Source organism: Ceratosolen solmsi, unplaced genomic scaffold (assembly GCF_000503995.2).
Source record: "Ceratosolen solmsi marchali unplaced genomic scaffold, CerSol_1.0 scaffold6, whole genome shotgun sequence".
NCBI lineage: Eukaryota > Metazoa > Arthropoda > Insecta > Hymenoptera > Agaonidae > Ceratosolen > Ceratosolen solmsi.
Genome location: NW_011948414.1, coordinates 16,643,188 through 16,670,990, shown reverse-complemented (window position 1 = coordinate 16,670,990; position 27,803 = coordinate 16,643,188). Strand labels below are relative to the sequence as shown.

Sequence of the window (27,803 nt, the reverse complement as noted above, 5' to 3'; positions counted from 1 at the left end):
TTCTGTATTTTCCTTTTATCGTTTTCGCTTTCTTTATCCTTCCTGCTTTCTCCAATTGATACGGGACAATTGAGCCTGGACCGATTATGCTGCACTATCGCACGCGAACAACTACACACTTGTTCAATTGACACTTAGGCACTTTTCTCAATTTCAGTTAGCTTCGTCTTTTACCCCATCAATACATATATTTAGACGAAACAAAATTTTGCCTTTCTATCTAATCATGTCCCTTCAATTATTTCTTCATAAAAATTTTGAAACGAGCACGTAATAAAAGTTTCGAACGGTTGAATATAAAAATTAGTATGGCAAAATTGAAGGGTTGAAACGATGGCGTTGCGAGACCGTTCGATCAACATGATACGCGACTATGTGAGTCGTCGTTTCCTATATGTGCTGTATTATGATAACGATAGAAAGTAGGCGTGGAAAATTGTCACGACGAGTTTGCATTGCCAATTTCAATTCAACTCGGCTTTTGTTCTTTCTTCGTACACATTGACGCCAACAGCCGGCAATCGAATCCCTCTAGTAGTTTCCACTTTTGCGCTGCTGAGACGCGACAGCTTCGACATCGGCAACGGCTATGCCGTTCAACGCCGTCACTGCTGCCGTGTACCGCCACTACTGTATGGGTAAAATAAGGAGAGGGTAGGTCGACCGCTTTACTGTGCTCCCTTGTAGGCGTGCGCAAGAGAGACACTGCCAACGATGACGACGACCACTACTACTTGCGTGCGCACATTCAGTAATCACAATGATTTTGCGTATTCGTGCATTCGTATATCTAAAATTCTGAATGTGCGCAAGCAAAAAAATAAACGAAGAGAGGGGGAGGGGTCAGAGATAGATAGAGATAGAGAGAGAGAGAGAGAGAGAGAGAGAGAGAGAGAGAGAGAGATATGCACGTAAATTGTGCGCTGACATCGACGTCATAGTTTTCGTGGCCTCAGTTAGGCTGGCGGCACCTTTCCCAAGAAAAAGAAACGAAAGAGGGAAGTCTATATGACAATTCTATATAGAGAAATGAAACTACAGCATTAAAAAATTCCAAAGCAATAGAGAGGGATAGTATTAATGACTATCATAATCTAACTTATATGCATTTTCATTTTTACGAAACCATTCGCTAATAATACCTGTATACAACCCTCCTGTTTCTTATGAAATCCTACATTTAATTAATTTCAACTTTCTTTCCCAATGGCCAGAAAATATATAGTAGCTAACATTTTATCAAATAATATTCATTATAAATATCCTCTTATTCATGAACCAGCTGTTTCATTTTTTATTTAGCTATCATCAGCGAGTATCGAGTGCACATTTTTTGCCGAGTTAATTAAATAAAATTCCCTCTCTTATTCATTTCATCACCTTCATAATGTCATATAAGTACAGAAAAAAGTATAAAAATCGCAAATATTTGAATATAACGGAATATATGAAACCAGCAATGGATGAGCGGAAGTGTAGAAAACTTTTGCTTACCAAGGGATCCTCGGCAAAAAAACCTATCGTACTTTAAAAACCTCCGTTTTCTTTTCTCCTTTAAATTGTTCAATACATAACTACATGCATACATTTTCGATGCTATACGTTTGTCCGTAAATATATTTGTAAATGTATGTACGCGCACAAACATTCACGTACACTCCCCATTCCCTCACACTCTAGTTCTTTCTTTAACTATTTCTATCTTCCAACATGGACGAGATTCGACCTCTCCTTCACCCCTTATCAACGCAAGCAGCAAGCATGGGCACGTATAGCTCTCCCTCTACTCTCTTTCTCTCTCTCTCTCTCTCTCTCTCTCTCTCTCTCGCGCATATCTCTCCCTCTCCTCTCTCTCTCTCTCTCTCTCTCTCTCTCTCTCTCTCTCTCTCTCTCTCTCTCTCTCTCTACGTGTCTATCTATCTCCCTCTGTCTCTCTGTATCCCGATACTATTCGATTTCGTATTCTCCCACTCGTACTTTTACTCTTCAAATCCAATTTATATCTACTTTTTGGATTCTTTCCACTGTTACTTCCTCTCGGTCTGCAGAATTTTTATATTTATGTCTGTCTTTCTTTTGCTTACGCAACTGAAAAGTTAAAAAAATTATTATTCATCATCATATTCTTATTATCTTCCTTATAATATTTATTTAACGTAGTATCAAATGATAATATGAAAACCACATAATATTCTATTACTTGTAAGTTAAACATTTTAGTTTTACATTAATTTTTGTAATATTATCAATTTCGTTTCAATTGAGGGTAAATTGTGCATATAGCATTATAAGTTTTCTGTGTAATTAGCATATAAAGTTAAAAATAATAATTTTTTATAATATTATATAAAGCTGTAATTGTTATTTTTCTTTCATGGCTTTAATTTTTCTGAATGTGGTAGTGAAATAAGAAAATTAACTTTTTATTGCTCTGATGGAAAGCAAATTTTATCAACTATAATGCGGTTTATTTTACATTAGAATTCGTAATATTTTGATTAAAAGAAACACACACACGCACACAAACAAACAAACAAACAAACAAACAAACAAACAAACAAACAAACAAACAAACAAACAAACAAACAAACAAACAAACAAACAAACAAACAAACAAACAAACAAACAAACAAACAAACAAACAAACAAACAAACAAACAAACAAACAAACAAACAAACAAACAAACAAACAAACAAACAAACAAACAAACAAACAAACAAACAAACAAACAAACAAACAAACAAACAAACAAACAAACAAACAAACAAACAAACAAACAAACAAACAAACAAACAAACAAACAAACAAACAAACAAACAAACAAACAAACAAACAAACAAACAAACAAACAAACAAACAAACAAACAAACAAACAAACAAACAAACAAACAAACAAACAAACAAACAAACAAACAAACAAACAAACAAACAAACAAACAAACAAACAAACAAACAAACAAACAAACAAACAAACAAACAAACAAACAAACAAACAAACAAACAAACAAACAAACAAACAAACAAACAAACAAACAAACAAACAAACAAACAAACAAACAAACAAACAAACAAACAAACAAACAAACAAACAAACAAACAAAAAGTTAAGAAATATATTTATTTGAAATAAAAATTTCAAATGTACTTATCAAAGTTTTATAAAAAATTGAAAATTAGTAAACCACAGATTCTTACCCGATAAAATCAAATTAAATCTTAAAAACTTAATTATTAACAAATATTTTGTAAATATATATTTAATAATTATAAAGGTAATATTGTCGAAATTTCACTTTAGCTAACTAAAATTATAATAGTTTTAAATTTTATAAATTTTTCTTTCAAAGTTTTAGGTAATTGCACTATATAATGATAATTTATCTATAAAAGCTAATTCATCAAAAGAAAAATATATTTTAATATTTTTGTATTTATTAATTTTTTCATTTTATTATTTTATTATACATCATTATATTATAAAATTTAATAAAAATATTTTAATTATAAATATTAAAGAATTAAAAGAAAATAAAAAGATAATTTAAAATATAATAACAATTGAAATATTTATGCACTATTACTGCGTGATCCATAAAGGCTACCAAGCAATTTAATTAATTTAAATTTATTAGATTTATTGTTATCACGTAAGCATATTACCTTGAACTTTAATGGATAACATTTGCAAATTTATCACTATCTTTTGCAAAAATTTTTAGAAACACATTAATTTAACTTTGGTCGAGGTATAAATATCATATATTATCGCTTTAAACTGGATTTATTTTGATTTATTTACTTAAGAATTTTATTTATTTATGATTCTTAATGTCTAAATCTAAATTTCAAATTAATATAGAACTCCAAGGTAATATGATATTAACAAATAGAACAAAATTAGTAAACAATAATATGTATTGAATACGAAATATATTGAATATGCCGAGGAACAAATGAAACGCGCGTGTGTGTATACGCATGTTGGTACGAACGTGTAGAAACTATGAATGAAGACGTAAAACACGGAAAGATAATGTTGCTCATGATGAATATTCATCGGGAAATTGAAGAATGTAATGTGTATTTGTGCATATGCGCTTTTCACATTAGCATTTATAGATACAAATGTAAATATAAAGTAATAGGTTCGTAAAATAAAAGAACGGGCATACACACAATATCGAACTCTAAAATATCATTGCGAGGAAAATAGGAGACGAAAAATAATAAATAAAAATGAATGAATGAAGTAGTATGAATTTAGCAAGACAATTGTGACTGAAATATAAAAAGAAAAAGTGTGAAGTTGTAGATTGGCGAAGTAGAGGGAGCTTTCGCAGAGATACGCGGAAATTTTATTCTCCCTCCATTTGCTCACGCACTTCTGCTCGCAATGATGATGGTGATATTGGATCAATGGAAAGCTGAAAACGTTCAAAGTGTATCTAACGTATTATACCTTAAATACAATGTATTTTCTTCACTTAATTATATTTCTTCTCTCCTTCCCTTCTTTCAGACGCTAAAATAAAACTATAATTAGCCGTTTGTCTAAATATTTTTATATATAATTTATATTGTTTTGTTGGTTTATAGATAAATATCTTTAAAGATATCACGTGAAATTATAGTTCATTTTTATCTCATTGCCATAATAGTTGTAAATTAACAAAAAAAGTTATAAAATACATTGAACCAGAAATAGTATGTAATTGTCATCGTATTGTATGATTATAATAATTGAAAAATTTTGTCTTTATTTACATGATAATGCCAAGAACATTAATTTATATTACAAAATAATTTAAATAAATTAAATTTTATAGAGTTACTTAAAATATCAAAATTAACTTAAAATAATAAGGATAAGAGTACAGGAATAATACAGAAATGTAATGGGCCAATATTAGAAATATTGATTTCCTAACAAATCTAATTAATTTTTTAATTCTAAATAAAAATAGCCAATATCAATTTTATAATAATTATAATAGGATCAAAAACTTTACAAATACATACCAGTAATAGATGTCAAATGAAGATAGAATATTTGTTTTTAAAATAACAAATGTCAACTTGAAGAAAATCTTAATACAATCATTCAATAAGATATAAAAAAAATATTTAAACATAATTCAAGATTTTAGACGAATCAGAGTAAATAAAAGTAATATATCAAAGTTATAGCAATAATTAATTACAAAGTTGGATCGGAAGTAGAAAACTAAATAAATTATAGACCCAATGATCGCATAACTTTTTGATTTCTAGGTCATTAAATTAGTATTTAATGCATAAACATTTGTTAAAAAAAAAAATAATTTAAAAGTTTATAATGACGGTTATTAATGAAAAAAAATATCTTTTCTTTTTTTCTTCATCTTTATGTATATGTATATATATATATATATATATATATATATATATATATATATATATATATATATATATATATATATCTATTTATCTATCATATGTATACATAAGATAAAATTTGATTTTCTAACAGATTAGAAATAATAATTTAAATTTTGAATCACTGTTGAAATATGATATACACACGCACGCACGCACGCACACACACACAATAATCTGGAATAATTAAGAAGTAAACATTTTTTTAATTTATTCTTCTTATTTATTTATTTAAAAATTAGAAGTACATTTAAAACTATCTTAATTTTAATATTCCATTGTTATATAAATATTAAAGATACAATGGAAAATCATAATGAAAATATATTTCTATACTCGTTAAAAAAAAAATTAATAAAACAATCTTTATTGAATAAATTATATTACATAATTTTTTTACAGATTTTGTTACGTACATTAAAATAATCATTTCAAATTTTTTAAACTAATACAGTTTTTGCTATTTCGTGCAATGTAGTATAATAATTTATAAATATAAAACAAAATTAATTGCCATAAGTACATTGTCGGATATATTATTTCATGTAATGTACTATAATAATTTCTAAATATAAAAGAAATTAATTACCATAAGTAGATTATCATTTTTTATAATAATATCCGTTACATTTTATGAAATCGAAATGTACAAACACAAACATTATAAATACTGTAATATTTATAAAACTACATAGTTCATTATTATAACAACCACTGTTTAATTTTCATTAATTAAATATAAACATCAATAATTTAGAAATTAGAATATATCATTTTTTATGAATTCGTACTTAAATTGAATTGATATATGAAAATATCTTTGCATAATTAAAAATTATAAAAGCTTTACGTTTAATAGATTTTGTTCTTACTTATTGTATATATTCAATCATATATTTAAATTTATTATAAAAATATATATATACAGTATTTATTAAATATCATAATTGAATATATAATGCGATATCGAATATCCTGAAGATTACCTAAGTTGTTCGTGTATATACATAGTAATATATCGATATTTAATATTTTCTTCGCTACTTAATTTTTGTATTTATATTTTTGTATGTTTTATTAGAATGTTTTATTATTTCTTATATCGTAATAAATATTATACATATTTATTATATACAATAAGAATTCAACACAATTACAATTTTATAAGATACTTTTTAACTATTTTTAATACGTTAATTATTTATTATAAGAGTACTCAGTATATAAACACAAAAGTTTTAAAACTTTTGGAGAAAATTAATTTTATATAAGTAGATTTGTTTATATTAATTGAAAAATATTTTAACTTTAGAATTTTTGTAGGTTTAACATTTAAATTTTTTATAAATATAAAAGAATAAAATTAATGAAAAAAAACAAATTAACATATTTCGTTTACATCGTTTTAAATTAAGCTTCTTCAACTTAAACGATTTTAATATTTTTCCTAACAATTTATTTGTTCAATTACATAAATCTTCAGATTTATAATTTATTTATGATTGATAAATATTAGTAAATATAAAGCATTTCCTTAAAATTCTTTATGTAGTACTTTCAAATTTTATTCACTCCAAATGACTTATATACTTTTAAAATATCTAATAATAATATTTTATTCTTTAGAAAATGAATCGCCAATTATGATTTTACATTAAAATAACAACATTTTTGGGATGTTATTTAATTTGACAATATATATTCTTTAAACGAATCTCTTTAAGTTTTTTGTATGTTCATTCTTAAGAATTTGTAATCAAGTATAATCTTTTCGAGTTTAGTAATGATATCGATGATAAAGACTTAATGAAAAATACTAATAATTTCAAGTTGGTCGATTTTTTTTAATATAATTGAATGATTAATTTAAAGGAATGATAAGCAGAAAACCGTTACTGTGAACATATCAGCTCACTGGAAAACGTATAGAAGTCGCAATGTATCGATCGACTAACATGCGCGTAGTTAGAAAGATTTCCCCCAGGAAAAATGTGGTGGCTGCTCGACTGGCTTCTTCAAAATGTACGTATATGTGACACCTACGTGTTACACACAGTAAACAAGGCGGGGAAGGTGATAATCGAAATATATGTTACGATGCTTCCATATAAGTATACGAATAGCTTATCGTTTAAAACAACTTTACACTACTTATATTTGAGGTAAATGTGACGCGATGAGAAAAATATACAAGGTTTAAAAAAAAAAAAAGAAAGAAAGACAATAAAGCTATACAGTAAAAAAAATATACCGCACCTTCTTTTTGTATTATTATTATTATTTCTTCTATTGATATCATAAAAATAATAAAAATGTAACATTATAATGCCTGCAGCATTGTTATTCGTAACATCAGAAACAATTAGAAATGTAGTACACAATTTGTTACACCATACATATAATTATTACCAAGCCTTTATTATAAAAAGTATATTTAAAATCTCAATGTTAATGTATTATATTAAACAACATGAACTTGTATAATACATACGTAGGATTAGAGTTGTAAAGAAGTTTTAAGTACTTCATCAGAATTAGTAAAATACAAAAAAAAAAAAACTACTTTTGTCATTGGCATAATTTAATATTTATAGATATTTATGTTTCAAATTTTTCTAATCCATACATTTCAATTTGTTTAAGTATTTGATACGTACATCATTAGATTATATTTTTCAAATAATATAATAAACTTAAAAGCTTCTACCCTTTCATATTATTGATGACGAAGCTACTGTATTTTATAAAATATCATAATGCTTTATAAAATGCAATTATAATCGTTAAGATTTTTTTTTTTTTTACTATAATTACAAGTTTATTACTATCAATATTTCATAAAAATTCAGATTTTTAATATCCCAAAGAGTTAAAAATAGCTTATTCTCCCTATTTTAATTCATTATTCTAAATTTTCGAAAGCCCCAAAGTTATTTATATATGAAATCTATGATTAGTGATAAATTACATTTAAATAGTTTTTCTTCCAAGTGAACCGCAGATTATGAAATTTAAACAATAAATAAACTTAATAAATATTGCAAATTAAAAAATTTGTTAGTTTTTTATTTAATAAATATCAATAAATATTAATAATAAATATGTATAAAAAAACAAAAAATATTTAATCATATTTCGACGTTACATTAAAAAATAAAAAAAACTGCAAAATAATGTTTCAATAATTCGTATTTTTAAAAACTCCATCTAATTTTCATAGAAAAAAATTTTTATATAAAAGTTGTTGAAGAGTATCGATGTAATTAAAAAAAAAATAGTGTATCAAATAATATAAAATGTTTTCAATTAAAATTTTTTTTTTTTAACAAATTAATAGAATAATAATATTTCATGAAAAATATTAAATGTACTTGCACATCGTCGAAAAAAAAATTTTGAATATTGTAGGTTAAAGATGAAAAAACTTATTTGAGAACATTATTACTATAATTTATATTTTTACAAATATTTTGAAATAATATGAGTAAACGATGTGAAACTATCCACGAAATATTATTCTATTTTCCTTCAAATACTAATGCACATAAAATATGTTTTTCAAACTACGAGTAATTGAGGAAATGCGTAACCAAGCAAATAACATTTAATAATATTTCATTCATTATTTAATTTAAAATTATGAATATAATATTATGGAAAATAAAAAATTTAATAAATTATATGTAATTTCCTATTTATAACAGCTCACTATGTAATTAGTATGAAACTTTACTGATATTTTTGTTTAATTTATTTTTAAAACATAATTTATTTTTAATAACATAATGTACAATTGAAAGTTAATTGAGTAAATTTTATCAAAATTAATATTACGTTTATTATTATTTTTAACATTATTATTATTATTGTTTTAACATTGTTATTATTATTAATAACAAAATTAATATTACAAAAAAAATAATTACACTATAACAATTTTTGTACCAACGGACTTACGTATTTTCAAAGACCCTAATTTTTAAAACATATTTAAAAAAAATATTTAAATATTAAAAATTACATATATTTATTTTAAATATTTAATATTACGTAAATTTTCATTCATGTTTTTATAACATAAATCAACAAATTCTTAAAAATAAAAGTAATTGTGAATGAAAAAATTGTGTCCATATATATATATATATATATATATATATATTTATAACAATTATTGACAATCAGAATAATTTATATTAATTTAGACGTTTATAATTATAATTTTGAATTAATATGAATTTATAACAAAAATATTTACAATAATTTGAAATTTCTATAAAAAAAAGTTAAATAATTTATCTATCGTTAATGTCAAATTTTATTGATTTTCTTATTTAATATTAGTTATATAAGAGGGTTTTTTTCAATAATTTTCTTTCAATAATTATTACATTATTTTTGAAAATTAAATTTAAATGTAAATTATATTAATCTACACATTTTTTGTTTTATATTAAATTTCATTTAATGTTTTACTATGATTTAGAAGTCTACATTTTTTATTATTGATATTTTATTAATAAAATTTCATCAAACCACGGAAATTTAATCATCTTTCTCAGTATTATAAAAATTATGATTATTTCTTAGGATATGTCCTGTTTCATAAAAAAAGAAAAACTTTGAAATATTAATTTAGTTTATTATTAAAACTACATATTCATACAAATGAGAATTATTTCGATTCTAATAAAATAAATAAAAAAGATATAGATAGTAGAAACACTATTAGATTCAACAATTATACGTGATTTAATGATTATAGTTATAGTTTTAATAATTAGGTTAATTACAGTTGTACTTCAATTTATATAGAATTTAAGTAATGATATATGCATTATTCTGTGATATGTTACTTCTTAATTATTATTTTACATTTAGATACTTTACTTATGTAAAAATATAATAATTTTTTTCTAAATTTTATATAATGATTGTAAGTACTTATTATGAATGTAATATATTTTTTTATTTGAGGAATACCTAATTGTTTCGAAATAAAGAAATTCATGTGTAAATGTATCGATTCAATCAAAATTAAACCTATGATTTCAAATAAAAATAGAATCATGGTCAATAACTTCCAAGTTGGTTAATTTTGACTATTTTTACATACCGAGTGTTTAATCATGGAACATTAATCTATCCTAAAATAGTATAGATTAATATTCTTACATAGTTATTCAAGTTTAAAAATATCGTTAGTATACTACACTTCCGCGTAATTATTCTAGCATATCATTATGAATTAAATATATACAGATAAGTGCCTTTTTATCTTCATATAAATAATAATTAATACATTAAACTATGTTAAATTAAAAATCGAAATTGAGAATACATGTTGTATTATATGAAAAGTACTTTATCTATGTTGAACAAATATGCATAAGAATAGCTATGCAAATTTAATTATTTATATTAATAAAAGTAAAAATATATCATTTGAAATTATGAGTATATTGGTAAAACTAAACTTTCGAGATTCAAACATTCATTTATTTTAGATAGGATAAATAGGGTACAGAACTTATTAATTGAAAAAGACGTGAATAAACATATATGATTAAATTTTATAAAATAGTCTTTTATATTGAATAAGAGATATTTTAATTTGAGTTATATATATATATATATATGAATGTTTGGATATATGTTATTAAAAAATTATTTTTAATAATTATCGTTATAAATTTGTGAATTTTGTATATATTCTTTTACTATATAAAATTGATTTAATTTATACCTATAATAATAATTGCAAGAAATATAAATACGAAATAAAGTATGAATGCTAATAAAGTCTTAAAAGCTCTGAAGGATAATGAATTTAAAGCATGTCAAAATGATAATAATTATTTTTAATTGTGTTAAATTTATCAAAATAATGTAAGTTAACCACTATTTCATATCATAAAAGCATTTATTCAAATAATAATGTTTTATAACAGCAGAATGTAAATATAAGTTTGTATACGTACAATCTATGCTTTAGTGATGATGTAATAGTACAAATACTTTTAATTAAATTTCCATGTAACAATATTTTTGGTAAAAAATTTACGGCTCTAAAAAAAAAAAAAAAAAAAAACAAATTTAATATTTCTACATTATACTTAAATATTGATACTAAAAATTGTAATTATTATTTTAAAAATTCTTACAGATTATAATTATAAGAGTGTGGTAACATATTTGTATGAGCACATATACATAAGGTTTACGTATTCAAGGCGCATGCGTTATGAATTTCACACGTCAAACAAATCCTTGGCACCGCTACGGATGCATGGGCGTTCCCCATTCTTATATATGCATATATATATATATGCATACCTACGCCTATCCAATTTGCATACATGCGCGCACACACACACACACACACACACACACACACACATATATATATATATATATATATATATATATATATTAAGTGGAAAGAGAATATTTACCCCATAAGTATTTAATGCAAAAATTTAACTGCTCTACATCAGAAAAAATCTTCCCTCTTAGAGTATAATGTTCCATGTATTTAAATGTTTTATTTATTAACAATTTACTATAAAAGTGATTTTATAGTTGCATTCTTTTTAACATGCAGTTTATTTATACAAAACAAGTATTTATACAAAACAATTTATTTGAATGATTTAATTTTATACTTTATAAAAATATAATTTTTTAATCATTTATTTTGAATATTTAATTAATATTTTGGTAAAGTCTAAAAATATTTTTTAGCTATTTCAATAAATTTGTCTTTATATTTATTGTAGTTCAAAATTAATTTCAATGTTTTTCTATTTTACATAATATAATCATAATGAAATTCAAATAAATTTTTACCTTTTTTGTAAATTATATTTATTTCAATTAGAGCAACACTATTGCTCTCACTATCACTATTGCTATTGTTTTCTATATTAATGGAATTAAAAAAAAAAAAAATTAATGTAATCAAATATCCTTGTAAATACAGTCATTACCGGTTCTATTACTAATTTTATTTGAACAAAAAACAAGAACTAAACAGATTCTATTTATAGTACACAAATGCCTAATATAATATAACTGTTTATTCATTTTAAACATTCTTTAATTATACATTAATTATTATCAATATTTTTTTGTTAACTGATAATTTAATTTTATTGATTTCCTTAATAAGTTAATACTCTATGTAATTATATATTTCTTTACTAAATATTCGAATCGCTAGATTTAATATATGTATTTATTGGTTTTACTATGAATTTTTATATATAATAAATTATATAATTTTTATGTAATATTTAAATATAATTATTTTAAATAAAATTTGTAGCTCTAATGAAATATATAAGTAACGTACTGTGTCAGATATGTAATAAAAATATTCAATAAGACATAAGCTAATTCCGGTTTCCAAAAGAAATTTCAATTATTTCTACAGATTCTTTCTACATACCAACAGATAATTTAAAATTACAACTAATATTAAGTTACATACAAACTCATATTAAACAAGCAAATTATTGTTATTTTATTTTAAGTAATGTAGCTATGCTACATACGTAAGTTTAAAATATATATTTGTCTAGTGATTATTAAATATAATTCAATTTTTGTCATTCATCCATGATTTCCCAAACTTTATTTCTTTTTATATAATTCATCATTGATTTTATGATTGTGAATGATTCTGAGTTGCGATTAACATCCTCGTTAAAGCTTTTGTCATTATCATGTTACATTTATAATTTATAATAGTTATATTTAATATATCTATCAGCTAAACAGACGAGTACAGCTGAATTTTAAAAATATAATATGGGATTTTCATTCATACGCATTTCTAACAAGATAAGACTTCTCATCTATTTCGCTAAATTTCTATAAAGAATCTGCTTGTTACTAAAGTAGTATTGTCATTATTATTTTTTTAGTTATTGTTTATTATTACTATGAACCTCAAATAACTACTTTACAAAAATAATTTCTTTTTGATTATGATTTTATGTATTTTTGTTTATTTATGATTTCTGTATTCTAACTAATATAGCCTTATCTTGCCATGAAATCATTTAGTTTTCAAATATTTCAACTCTACGATATGGAATATTATTTCTTAAGTATTATTCTATTCATTTTATAAATCAAATAACATAGATACACAAAATAGAACTTTTAATTGATGAAATATATTTATTTGTACTAAACAAATCTATAAATAAACAAAAAAAATTTAATTTTCTACAATATATATGATATTATAAGTATTTGGAGAAAAATAATATTGAAATTATTAAACATATATAAAAAATTTTAAATAATCTATTTGTCATTTGACATATACTATTTCATACAAATAATATTATGGTAAAAATGTATTTCAATAATGAGAATACAGCAATTAGTAGCAGCTATGTACCATATTTATGATTCATAAAAAACAAAATATATTGTCTCAATATATACGCAGATATAGCTCGTGAACATCCTCTGTTGAATGAATTAAACTGACTGAATTAATAATTTTACATCGTCTAAGTAATATAATAATTTTAATTACGCTCTCACAGTCAAATCCACTTCAATTTAACTATAATGTGAATATAAAATTTTCTTTAACTCCACCAGATATTTGCTATATTGTATTAGATACATTATATTTAGTTTTTTTATTTTCAAATTATTTGAAAATAATATAATATTATGTATGCATATATAGATTGTAGTATTGTATTTAATATATTTTATATATAAGGAATAATATAAGGGCTCATCAATATTTAATATAATGTGCATTAATTTTAAAAATTATTACGCAGAATTATTAGTACAATGATATTTGTAATGTATTAAATGTAATATTAAAAAACAAATTATATATATATATATATGATTTGCATTAAACTCGTTTCTTATTAATTGAATTATACACAGAATAGCATATAATATAATAATTATTATATAGCTTTGCTTAACACAAATATATTGTAACAAAATATATTGTAATTGATTATCGATAGTGTTCTTCCCGTAGCAAGGAAAGCTATTAGCGATTAATAGAGTTATTTTCAAAGTGGCCGTGCCGTATAAACAACGTTGTTGTTAAATTGAAGACACCTTTTCAAGTATTCGTCGTGTTAAATTCTAAAAATTTAATTACTACTTTCTAAATATAATTGTAATTCTGAATTTAATGAGTTATAGACTGATTTAATATAACGACAATAATCGTCGAATTAATATAATTGATTAATTAATTCACTTTTTTAATTATATTAATGTATCTATATTTTCTAATGTCGTAGTTTCATTGTACACCTTCAAAGTTAATGTATTTGAATAAAATGCTTCACTAATCAATGGATTTGGCATTAATTTCATTATTTGCATTTGATTTTATTTACCAATATCCATGAATTTCATTATGTCGCCAATAAATTGTGATTTATTTGCAACCTGATAGAAAGTAGTTTGTAATTCAATCATCGCGATTTATTCGCATAACTACATCCTATTGTTTATATAGAAGCTTTGCATTGTAAAATAAACTGCTTTTTATCATTTTTAAGTATCTGATTAATTCATCTTTTATATAATTGTTGCATAATTACTGTCTTTTCAGCAACGTACGTATTAATATTTTGCTTTAAATATTTTTCATCTCACGTACACTTTCAATTTTAAATTATCAGATTGAATAAACTTTATTATCAAATTTATTATATTTTAAAAAATCGTCATTAATGTAATAATTAATTATACCATTATTATTACAGTATTTGAAATTTATTCAGGCAAATGTTTCAAAAGAATATAAGCAGGTAGAATATCAGACAAAAAAAAAAGAAAAAAAAAAAAAAAGATGCCTTTTGTATTTCTACGTTACTAAATACGATTAGTAAGATAGACATCGATCTAGAATGTTAAAATTAAAATATTATCAACTTTTAAAATAGAAAAAAAAACAATTGAAACTATTAACTAGTTTGAATTACAGACTTAGAAAATATATTGAAAATTTGTAATAGTTTGTGAGTAGAAATAAAAATGTTTTCTAAATTTGCCGTTATTTATTACATAAATATATATTAATTTTCAACATATCTATAGACTTTCGATCAACGGCTGTTCTCATTTGTAATTAAAATAGTCGATAATTCTCGTATATATTCATTAACCGTAGAGGTATTCAAATGTGTCTATTTTTATAATAACTACGCTACTATTTTGTGTAATCATGACACTGTTCGATATTGTTTTTGGGCTTACTTTCTAAATAAGCCAATCGTTAATTTTATTACGTTTGTTGAAAAGCGACACATGCGAAAAAAAATTAGATCATTTCCAACCATCACTGTTAAATAAAATTAAATAAAATTTTACTTCTTTGTATGAGTATTATATTAGTTACAGCCGAAGTAAATTGACAATTAATAATTTATTATTCTCAAATATATTGTTATTAAATATCTTAATAGTGCCATAAAGTAAGATAAAATTGGGAAAAACATTATTTTAATCTGAGATATAATTACTATTTAGAAATAAATTTCTTACTAAATTTCATGAATAGAGAGAAATGATATTTAAATCATTATTATCAGTCATTGACTGTAAATTTTTGTATCGATTACCAAACAAACACTTGAACAATCTAATTAAAGTAATTTAAATTTTCCATTAAAAATAACAAACACGATCAGATTATTTAAGAAATAAAATCCAGAATACTATATTTTATAATAATTCCTATTATATAATATCACTAATTGTACATGGGCATCTAAAATTAAGAATAAATATTGTTTTTAAGTGCATAACATTCAATAATGTATATGTAGTTTAAAACAGTATTTACAATATTGATACTACATGATAATTAAACAAAAATACATATAAAAATAAATATGTAAAATAGGTGGAATATTAAAAATATTTACTTATATACTGTGATTTATGCACAAAAAATTAATTTAAAAATCAATTTTCTATGTACAATATTAAATTTAATATACGTGAATAATATAATTCATCAAGTGTACAATGTTTTTTGTAGTATTTTATAATTGTACTAAGTTTTATTTATGTCTAACATTTATTTTTTATGATGTATGACGAAAAAAAAAAGATTTATCAAATTCTCTAATACGATTTCATAATTCAAGATATAAGTTGATATATAAATGTTGTGTATACATAAACCAAATTGCGTATGATATACATATATATATATATATATATATATATATTTTTTTTATTTCTTTTTTTCTTAAGTACTTAATGGAGGTTGATTCAATCAAACAAATAATATCTTATTCTAATTGTGAGTTATATATTTTAAATAGTTTATAAATTCTAGAATTAAAAAAAAAAAAAAGGAAGCAATCTGGATAATAAGAATAGTCCGCATAAACTTCATTATAATGACGTATTTCGAAATAAAAGTTTTCAGAGAATAAAATTTATTAAATAAGGGTATATACTCCTTTATACATAGCAGTTATTTAATTAATTTGCAATTTCTATCATTTGTTTATCTTTTGCTTTCAATATGCGCATGATTATTAAGAAAATTATTTATGGATGAATTTTTTACATACCAACAATTATAATTTATTATTAATTATATAATGTTTTAAATATAATTTTTAATACACATTTTTGGTGAAAATAACAAGAAAATTTCTATATATAAATTCCGATGTACTTTATTACTGAATTAATTAAAGGAATTTTTTTTTTTGTACGAAAAATTTTAAAAACCACAACAATGAAATTTCATAATTTTAATTTAATAATGAGTGTAAGGATTTGCTAATAATCGTCATTCAAAGATTTAATCTAAAAAAAAAAAAAAAAGGTTTATTTATTGTCATTATTTAATAATATTCAACAAAATAGATTTAAACAAAATTAATCAGTTCACAATTTTTATTTTATTTTTATACATACTCTTGTAATTAATAATTAATTTAATCTTAAATTCCCTTTATTCTTGTTCCAAGATTTACAGTTTCTTTTATTATATATACTTTTAGTTTATTTAATTAGATGCCGAAAATTATATTTTTATAATAGTGTAAATTAAAATGAGAGATTATTAAGATTAAATAACGCGTATTTTATATTTCTACATCATTGTTAAAAAAAATTTCAATTTTAATCTTTTAAGAATATTCAAATGTTAATATTTAGTTTCCCAATATTATATTTTAAATATTTTGAACTTAATTAAAATCCTTGTTGAGATGTTTTTAATATCAAAGCTTTTCGTATAATTAACGTGAGTGTCTCTCAAAAAATAAAATGAACAAAAAAGAATATATTTATTTAAATTGTATTCAATTCATAAAAAAATTGAAGTAATAATGTAATATTTATTAAAACTCTTATAAATTACATCTTCCATGATATTACGTTTCTATTTTTTAATTTAATTTGACAATATGGATGTAATATTATGTATTTTCAATAAAAGTATATTCCAGTCAATCAACTATTATAATTAAATAATATAATGTAAATAAAAAAAGAGATGATGTGTGTATATATTCATTATAAAATGTACAAGTACACTTGAAACAAGTATAAATTAAATTTGTAAATATTCAATGATTCTATCTACATTATCTACTCCTTCTAATTTGACGCATTGCTTAAATTTTCGATGTCTACACATATATTCGTTATATCTCAACTAATCTTATAGTGGATGCCTTTTATATCTCATTTGCCACTCTTATCAGTGTTATTGACTTACGTAAGCACATTCAATTAAATACATGTATACACATCTTTTTCCTTAACTTAGCCGCATGAATAAACACGATAGAATTGGAAAGTCACAATAAGCAAGACACATCGGCAGTTTGATACGGAACAACATACCGTACAGCTCATTATTTTGTTCTACTCTTTCATTTCATCTAATTTTTTTTTTGTTTTTACAATTTGTTTATTATTCTTAGAAGTGAACAACATTTCTTCGAACATCAGGCTCAATGGCATTAATACAACGATTAAAATTCCTCGCACGATTGGTATATCTTCGTTCACATATTTCTCCAACGTTTAAAAAAATAATTTTATTATAGATACTAAAATTAATACTATAGCCTAAGAATTTCGTATCGTTATTTTTGTTATATTATCGAATGAATATTTACTAATATGATGTAGAAAATATGTATTATATCCAAATATGAAATTAATAATATAATAATGCATCAATAATAATAATACATAACGTAAATATTAAAGTCATGCATAAATAATGTTTTAATAACGATAAATACAAAACTCACTTTTATTTTAATATGAAAATAATGTTTTAATAGTAATAACCTAATGAATTGAATAGTTGGAAAGAAAAAAAAAAAAAAAAAAAAAAAACTATAATCTTCTTAGATTTGTTTCAATTACATCTTGCAAACAGAAATTATTAAAAATTTATACATAATTATTGATGCATAAGAAACAACATATTCATATGATTCATATTATTCGACAAATCATTGGCACTTGCATTGATCCAACAGTTTTCAAATTCCATCGCAATGTTTTCATCTTGAAGGTTATATTTTTGTTTATCAATAGTATAAAAATGAATCTTGTAGTTCATTAAAAATTTTGAACATTTCTGAAAGGTCGACAAGCAATTTTATATAAATCAAATAGTAAATATCAACATTACTTTAATGATTAACTAAATTTATTTCTATTTATCCTAAAAACTTTACATAAAACAGTATTTGTAATAATTCTAATTAACTATGAGACACAAGTAAAGCAGATTAAAAGAACATTAATGTAAATTAAAAATAAGATGTATAAATTACATATTTGGGAAAATATATATCATATATTATATTAAAATTCAACTCATTAATTTTGTTAATACAATTGATATATTTTTGCTTCATATAATAATTATAATGTATATTAATTGCTCAATGAATTATATACTTATAATATAAAATGCCTGCTAATAATATCGATTGAGTTTCAATGAAATGAAAAAGTACATAAAAAAAATTAATTAATTTAATTAAGAAATATAAGCTAATAATAATGAGTCTCGTAGTGAATATTTGTAAAAATATAGAAATTTTGTGTTGAATCGTGTTACCGTTGCAGAGATCGTTTAATTTAGAAACAGAAAATTGTTTGTTGCTCTTTAATTGTTTGAGATATTACAAAACTATTTTCTCCATTTCAAATAGAAAATATTTTGTAAAATAGAAACCCAAGAGTATGTAAATCAAACGATCAATCAAATCAGACTTTAGCAGTTTTTTTTTTTTTTTTCTACAAAATATTTTAAAAAACATCGCTTTCAATATGTTAAACTAGAAGAATTATTCTTATATTATTCAAGAGAATAATGAAAATGAAGCAAACATCTTTTTAAATAATTAATATTTGTTGCTTCAAAACAGTTTGAAAGCAAAATTTACTATTTTAGGGCTAATATGTCATTATTCCGTCCCATCCACTTACACAAACAAAAAACACTCTATTAAACGGACTATAATCTTGACAAATGCACTTTCGAGTTTATTTACTTTTATGTTCATTTTTCCCTGTTCCGCGTTCGATACAACAATAATAACGTACAGCTTTATGACATTTATCATTGGTCTCTCTATCCTGCCTTCTCTTCCCTTTACATCTATTCCTATTTCAACTCTACCTTCTTTCTCTCTCTATCTGTCTCTATCTCTTCTATTTAGAGTAGTAGCAGTAATATCAGCGGCAACGGTATTTCAATGCACAGAGGGCGTTTCATTTCGATGACGTCATTAATGCAAAAGAATCTGGTGGGATTTAAATTGGCAGACATTGGCGAAGGAATCCGTGAAGTCACTATGAAGGAATGGTGAGTATGATTTAACAATTAATGAAAACCTCTAACCGATATTGACATTATCTAAAATAGGTATAGCTCTCTCTCTCTCTCTCTCTCTCTTCTTTCCTCTACCACTTTATTTTGCTTTCATTACCTCTGTCAACGTATTCTTTTCTTTCAACATTTGTATTCAATGAAACGATTTTTTTGTTAATTTTATATTTAAATTACAAAGTCTAGTAAATTTAGTCTAATGTTTTGAGAACTAATCTTACTAATAAAATATTAGTCCACACTTCGGCTTTATTTTTATTAATATATTATATAATCTCATTCGAGAAGAAAAAAAAAGGCATTAATTTATAATACAAACAGAAATACATAGTAAATAAAAACTAATGTAATTGTAACTTTTATAATATCTAAATGAATAAGAATATCTATTTATTAATAAAAGTGAAATTTTAATTTAATTTATTATTCAATTATTTAAAAATATGTAATTAGCAGAATAATTCAAATACATATACAAAATAAAATTTTCTCATTTTCGAGAAAAATACATGCTTTTTTATTTCAGAATTCAATAATCAAGTAGCTGAATTTAGACAATTATAATATTATTAAATTGTAATATCCACTTAATTTAGTTTAAGATAATCTATATAACGACTCTGTATGCAAAATAGAAAAAATGTTAAAAATTTAACAATATAGAATATTCAAATAATTGATATTCAAGCTTTAATTTTATTAATAATGTGATAGAAATATTTTTTCTAATTGTTTAATTTAAATTCCAACTGCTATAATAAAAATTAAAAATCAATGAATGATGATATTATTATTAAAAATAAAAAAATAAAATTATATTTATGATAATTGCACTACAACTAATAGAATATATAAAAACATTTATCAACTAAATATAAAACATATATATAAATTAAATTAAGGTAAAAGGTGAAAATTAAAAAATATTTGATTATTATAAATCACAAATAAAATATTATTATAGATAAATAATTATTGATTATTGATTTGAATATAAATAGTTCAAAAAAATTGTACCAAAAAGTAATTAAGTTGGAGTAGTTTAACATATTTTTATATGAGTGATAATTTTTCTATTAGTTTATAAAAATAAATCTAAAAGTATTGTGAAAAATTTCTATATACATATTTTAATTTAGACATATTATTATATTATATATATATATATATATATATATATATATATATATATAATATATATATATATGTATATATATATTACAACATTTATACATAAATTTTATAATAATCTACTTAAATTTTTATATTAAATGAAATTAATACCTTATATTATAATGATTTAAAATTCATAAGGTTTTATAACACTCTTCGTACATCCAATTAAAAAATTTTACTGTTTTACAGCAATTGCTGAAGGAATATATAAATTTCTTTGTAAATATAATGATGTATTTTCAAAATATTTGCAATATAGTATTTCTTTCAGTAATATTAATAGTATATAGTAATTTTGACAAAACAAATATCAATTTATATATTAAATTTTTATTCAATTACATGTTATATTAATAGTATTTTCTTCATTTTTATGAATTAGTAAGTATTGAGAAAAATTATTTAAGAATTCAAATACCGGGTATTAGTTAATTTTTTTATTTTGTTTTAATTTCAATTTCCAATCATCTTAATGTAATTAATTCCCTTTATTTAATTTATATAAAAATGGAATTATTTTAACCAATATTTTAATCAAACAATAAAATTTTTTGTGATTTAAGATATTTGTTTTTTTTTTTGTACATACGTCCTATTCTTGAGATACTAGAAATTAAATAAATCTTAAGGTACGTCTATTTATAACAGAGCATGCATAAATCTTAAATTACTATACAACTGATTTTTAAGTATTTTATTCTTTTAATGGTTATTCATATTCTAATTAAGCAATCATATCTGAATATAATTCCCTTATAATTCAAGCTCTGCTTGTTTTATTTATTTATCCAACAGCTTTTATTAAGAAACATAACAACTACCATAATTACACTATGTAAAATAAAAAATTGTTTGTCCTCATTATTCTGTAAGCATATTTGAGTCGTTGCTCTAACAAAATAAATTCATTGATTTCCATAAATAATTTAGCATTAATGCACTTTGACCCACCTATGTTGAATATTTTTATGAAAGTATAAAAATACTATGGCCAGGTAATTTTCACTGCGTCTCTTTGCACTAAAATTCAGCTGATAATTCTTTATTTCAATTCCACTTTTAAATCTTCTATATAATTTTAATTTAAACTATCGTTCTCTCATTGCTTCCCACATACAAAAGCAATACGATCAAGAACCTTGATTTTATTTATTCAAACTATAATTTACAATATCTTATATCAAATAAAATATTATGTATCTTCCTAAAATATTTATGTCTATTATGAGCTTTTCTTTGTAATATATCTATTATTTTAGAAACAAGCAAATGCGAATATCGATTAACAATGCTGAAAACTTTTTGTAATAAAAAAAAAGTAGCTAGCGAATGAAGAAAATCAAACAATCTTCGTCCCATCGCTATAGTTATCGTACGTTTAATATTTATTACAAGCCATTAAAGTACCAGAAATACTCTTATGTTGACCGTGTGACAACATAACCTACCAAGACGCAAACGATACAATTACTGTCGATCCAACCCAGATACGACTATCAATTACCAGTCTGGCTTGAGTCGAAGTAAATATTAAAGACTGTGCTAGCTAAACCCAATGAGCAATAACCTTACGACCAGTCTGACGTATAACTGTATTTTAACACATAAACGTGAAAGCATAAAAGTGGTATCTCGCACCCTCGCTTCCGAGTCCGTTAATCACTTGATCAGCATTTCCGGTAACTTATCGGCTTATCAGTTATCACTATTCATTCGAGGGAAAATTGATGTACCTATGAACCATATCCTAATAATATCCAAGTTGTTGATGATCCATTCTATTATCACTAAGTACCGAACAATCCCGACATTTTTCATTATCTCTTCTGATCCTCAGATTGACGATATTACATTGCCAGGATATCTGCATTTATCGATGTGGTTTACACGTTTCACATTTAACGTGATTATGCAAGCATAATGCGTTTCTTTATAAGATAAAGTCACAATGTTCTTTCAAGGACATCGAAGGATTAACTAATTTTTCTTTCTCCCTTCATCGTACCGACAGATTCTTTTACGCTCCACTGCCGTCACTATCGAGTAAATAAACCTAAACGTCAATGTAACATAATAATTGTGAGAAATAGCGACTCATTAGCGCACCAAACGCCTTGTTAAAAAAATTATTTCCAATTCCGAATGTCAATATTAAAACATCGGATAATCGAGAGGACCGGAAAAACTAATCCTGTCGTGAACAAATCGTCACCTTTCACACTTTCAATGAAAAATATATTATATTCGAGCAAGCGACAATCTTGTCGCTATAATCTCAAACATTTCATTATAATCCCTTATATTATATTTTAAATCTTTTTCTTTAACTCGTAATTTAATCATTAATTGTTTTATAAAATAGTTATGACTGTACATAATATTATAAAACTAATGTACAGGCTCTTGGAACAAAATGAAGAATGTAATATAATAATATAATCTTTATTCAACGTTTTTTTCAATTGACAATCATTGATATCATTTGGATATTATTAATAAATATAAAGTGCTAATGTTTTAGTTAGATAATAACTATATTATTATCAAATCATATTTATTTGAAAAAGGTTAACATCAATGTAGATGTCACTTCAGTTTGCTTACAAAATCGTAATCATAATTTTTCGTTAAAAATAATTTTGCTAATAATTTTGTTATCAAACATTATATTTATAATTTTTTGGCATATTTGATTAATTTACAAAATATAAACGTATCTACTTTTGTACACATAAGAACAATAGATATCCTTACAATTACATTTTTTTACAATTACAATTGAAAAGTGTAAAGCACTGGGACATAATTTTTTATTAATGAATAATTAATCTATTTAAATTATTATGTTTATTCGCCAGACGCCAAAACGCCTTTATCCATTCTTAATGAGTCAAGTGTATAATTTTCACATCGATTACCTTCAAGTTCTAAACAGATATTACTTTTAGTTTTAAAACTTCGTGTTTAACATTGTCTTTCTGCGATATTTTAGGATTATAACTATATTATAGACTTTAAATTATTAGAATAATCACCAAAAAAAAAAAAAGAAAAGAAAAGATTTTCTTTTCACGAATAAATAGAAAATTCCACTAAAATAATCATTGTCCAAATTAACATAAAAATAAAAATATCAATATTTTATAAATTTTTGAAAGATTATATGAATTAAATTTTAATTACAACACAACAAGCATACAATATTTCGTAATTAATGTCTAACGTAAGTTAAATAATTATTTACATTAGATTTGTTTCAGAATATATTTATATATAATGAATACTGTTAATTTCATAAAATTATTTTATTAATACACTTTCTTGCTCATCAATGAAACGAATACTTCAACATTTACAAAATAAACTTTAATAATTGTTTATAATTACCACTCCAATTTATTCTATTTAACGATCATTAAGCTTGGATTAAAAAAAAAAAAAAAAAACTAGAAAATTCTTAAGAATATAAAGGCCTTGTAAAGGGAATTTTAAAAGAAAAGCTTTCATTAAAATGCAGGTTCGTAGAGCCTGGAGATAAGGTATCGCAATTTGATAAAATTTGTGAAGTGCAAAGTGACAAAGCCTCTGCAACTATTACAAGCCGGTATGATGGTGTTGTAAGGACATTGTATTATAAAGTAGATGAGACCTGCCTCGTAGGAAGTACACTGGTCGATATCGAACTTGAGGAACAGCAAGATGATCCTGCTCAGAATAAAGAAGTCAAATCAATGATAGAACCAAGTGAGATAGAAATTGCCTCTTTACCTAAAGAATTAAAATCCCTTAATGAAAAAGCTCTAAGTACTCCAGCAGTAAGGAAGATAGCTAAAGAAAACAATGTAAACTTGGCCGATGTGCCAGCATCGGGTAAGGATGGTCGCGTTCTCAAAGAAGACGTATTGGCATATTTAGTTAAAATTGCCAATAAAACTGAGACTGAAGAAGTTTCCGTAGCAAAAGTAGATCAAAGTATAGAACAATTGTCTAAGGCATTATCATCAAAGAAGTATGTGAAACATATGTGGAAATCAATGACACAATCGTTGGTGAGTCATACCTTTTTTAAAGTATAAATTGCAGCCTTTTTAAAAGGTTTCTCAAAATTAGTTTAAATAAGATTATCCTATAAGCTCGTGTTGAATTAACGATTTAGATAAAAAAAAAAAATATATATATATATATATATATATATATATATATATATATATACCCCAAATCACGTGATCGTCTGTATATTTGAACTTAAATTAATATATCGATACGTATGAAAAATATACTTTTTAAAACTATATTAATACTAGTGGTTGGTAATATAAAAATATAATAAACATAATGAATATTTTCGATTAAACGATATAATTTTAATTCAAGATAATTTATTTATACAATGCACATATATTACAATTAAAGAAATATTTAATTGAATAAGATAACGAGTGACAATTTTGAAATTTTGTAAAATATAAATATATGATAATTAGAGAAGGCAATAACAATTAACTTTGATACATTAAATTTATAATATATATTAATTAATATAATCCCAACGAGCTTAATATTAGAATATACCAATGTACAAAAAAAGCTTAACATATTAGATTCTATTCTTTCAAACCTTCATTTTTACTTCTTTAGATTTAATTTAGATTAAAATAATTAAAATAAGTTTTTCAATAAAAAATAATTCTTCAAAGATAATTTAATCAATTAGAACAGTTATTAGAATTATTGAGTTGCATCAAGAATTAACATCATCTAGTATTATTCTCCTCATTAGAGAAGTTTAACTCTTTTATCTATTACGAGAGACGCTTAAAAAATATTTTCCTTAGCCCTATTACACAATAACATTAAACACTCGAACAAATAATAATAATATAGAATATTAAATTTAATTAAATTCAATTACTTATTCTTTGCGTACTTTAAATTTAAAAATGTATAAAAATATATTATTGTTTAATTAATAAATGAACAAAGCGCATTCAGTTTATGAGGCTAGAAAGAATCTTTAACAAATGAAATTAATGTGGAAATGAATAACAATATTAAATTAAAAATTTTTTCGAAATATACTGAAAACTGCATTATAAGGATATTTAAACTAATTCGTATAGACATTTAAGCATACAGAATTATATATATTTTTAATGATGCATTATTTTAATTTTAAAGACAAAATTATAAATATGTAATTGATAAATTTTTCCAAAATTTGCACATTAGTAAAATTAACCACTCGTATGTACATAAGTTTAAACGATTAAATATTAATCGATTTATTTCTAAGGAATAAAAGAATTTCATATAAATTTATTTTACAAAATATGTTAAATTTTCATCCATAATTAGAATTCTTTAATATAAGTATAAAATTAAAATCAGTTTACATGATTTTAATTGTTTATGTTAGAAGCATTATTTGAATTTTCTTTTTCTTTTTTTTTTTTTAATATAACAATTGATAACCGTTTAAATTATTCTTCAAATTTTTAGAATATAAACAGATAGGGTAATATTTATTTTCCAGGCGATTCCTCATTTTGTGTATAGCGACGAATGTGATGTCTCCAAACTAATAAAACTGCGTAATCAAGTAAAGGAAGCTTTTAACAAGCAGGGCCTCGGCCTTTCTTATATGCCATTTTTTATAAAAGCAATATCCCAAGCTTTGCTTCAATTTCCAATATTAAATGCATTAATCAATACCGAGACTGAGTCTCTAGATATTAAACAAGAGCATAACATTTCTCTTGCCATGGATACTCCCGATGGCTTAATTGTTCCTAATATAAAGAATGTTCAAAAATTAAATATATTTGAAATCACTAAAGAACTTAATAGACTACAAGAACTTGGAAAAAAATCATCGATTAGTCCAACTGATCTCACTGGTGGTACTTTCTCAATTTCTAATATTGGCATTGTAAGTCTATATATATATATATATATATATGTATATTTTCTTTTTTTTCTATAAAAAATTATTTTTATTTAATTGTGAATATCTAATTTATTTTCAGATTGGAGGAACATATACCAAACCAATTATATTGGCACCTCAGATTGTAATTGGTGCTTTTGGAAAAATTCAAAAGCTACCTAGATTTGATGAACATAATAATGTTATTGCCACGAATATATTAACAGTCAGTTGGGCAGCAGATCACCGAGTTGTTGATGGCGTAACAATAGCCAAATTCTCAAATTTATGGAAACATTATGTGGAGAACCCATCCTTTTTATTAATAGGGATTTAAATAAAAATAGATTTTTTTTTTTTTTTTTTTTTTTTTTTTTTTTTTTTTTTTT

General features: G+C 23.2%; 1 protein-coding gene across 1 annotated transcript; it reads left to right on the top strand.

The window, feature by feature from the left end:
- Positions 1-333: 333 nt before the first annotated feature.
- Dbct (Dihydrolipoamide branched chain transacylase E2) lies at positions 334-27,776 on the top strand. Its single transcript, XM_011507522.1, has 5 exons — positions 334-375; positions 20,143-20,288; positions 25,006-25,537; positions 27,022-27,417; positions 27,515-27,776. The coding sequence occupies exons 1-5, from the start codon at positions 334-336 to the stop codon at positions 27,749-27,751; spliced, it is 1,353 nt and encodes a 450-aa protein (XP_011505824.1). The 3' UTR covers positions 27,752-27,776.
- The last annotated feature ends 27 nt before the right edge of the window (positions 27,777-27,803 follow it).

What these genes read in the sequence shown, in the direction of transcription:
- Dbct (XM_011507522.1), top strand. Translation starts at nt 334, where the DNA reads ATGGCGTTGCGAGACCGTTCGATCAACATGATACGCGACTAT. An exon ending in TCAACATGATACGCGACTAT is followed by an intron (nt 376 to 20,142) that starts GTGAGTCGTCGT and finishes TCTTCTATTTAG; the next exon opens with AGTAGTAGCAGTAATATCAG. An exon ending in AATCAATGACACAATCGTTG is followed by an intron (nt 25,538 to 27,021) that starts GTGAGTCATACC and finishes TTTATTTTCCAG; the next exon opens with GCGATTCCTCATTTTGTGTA.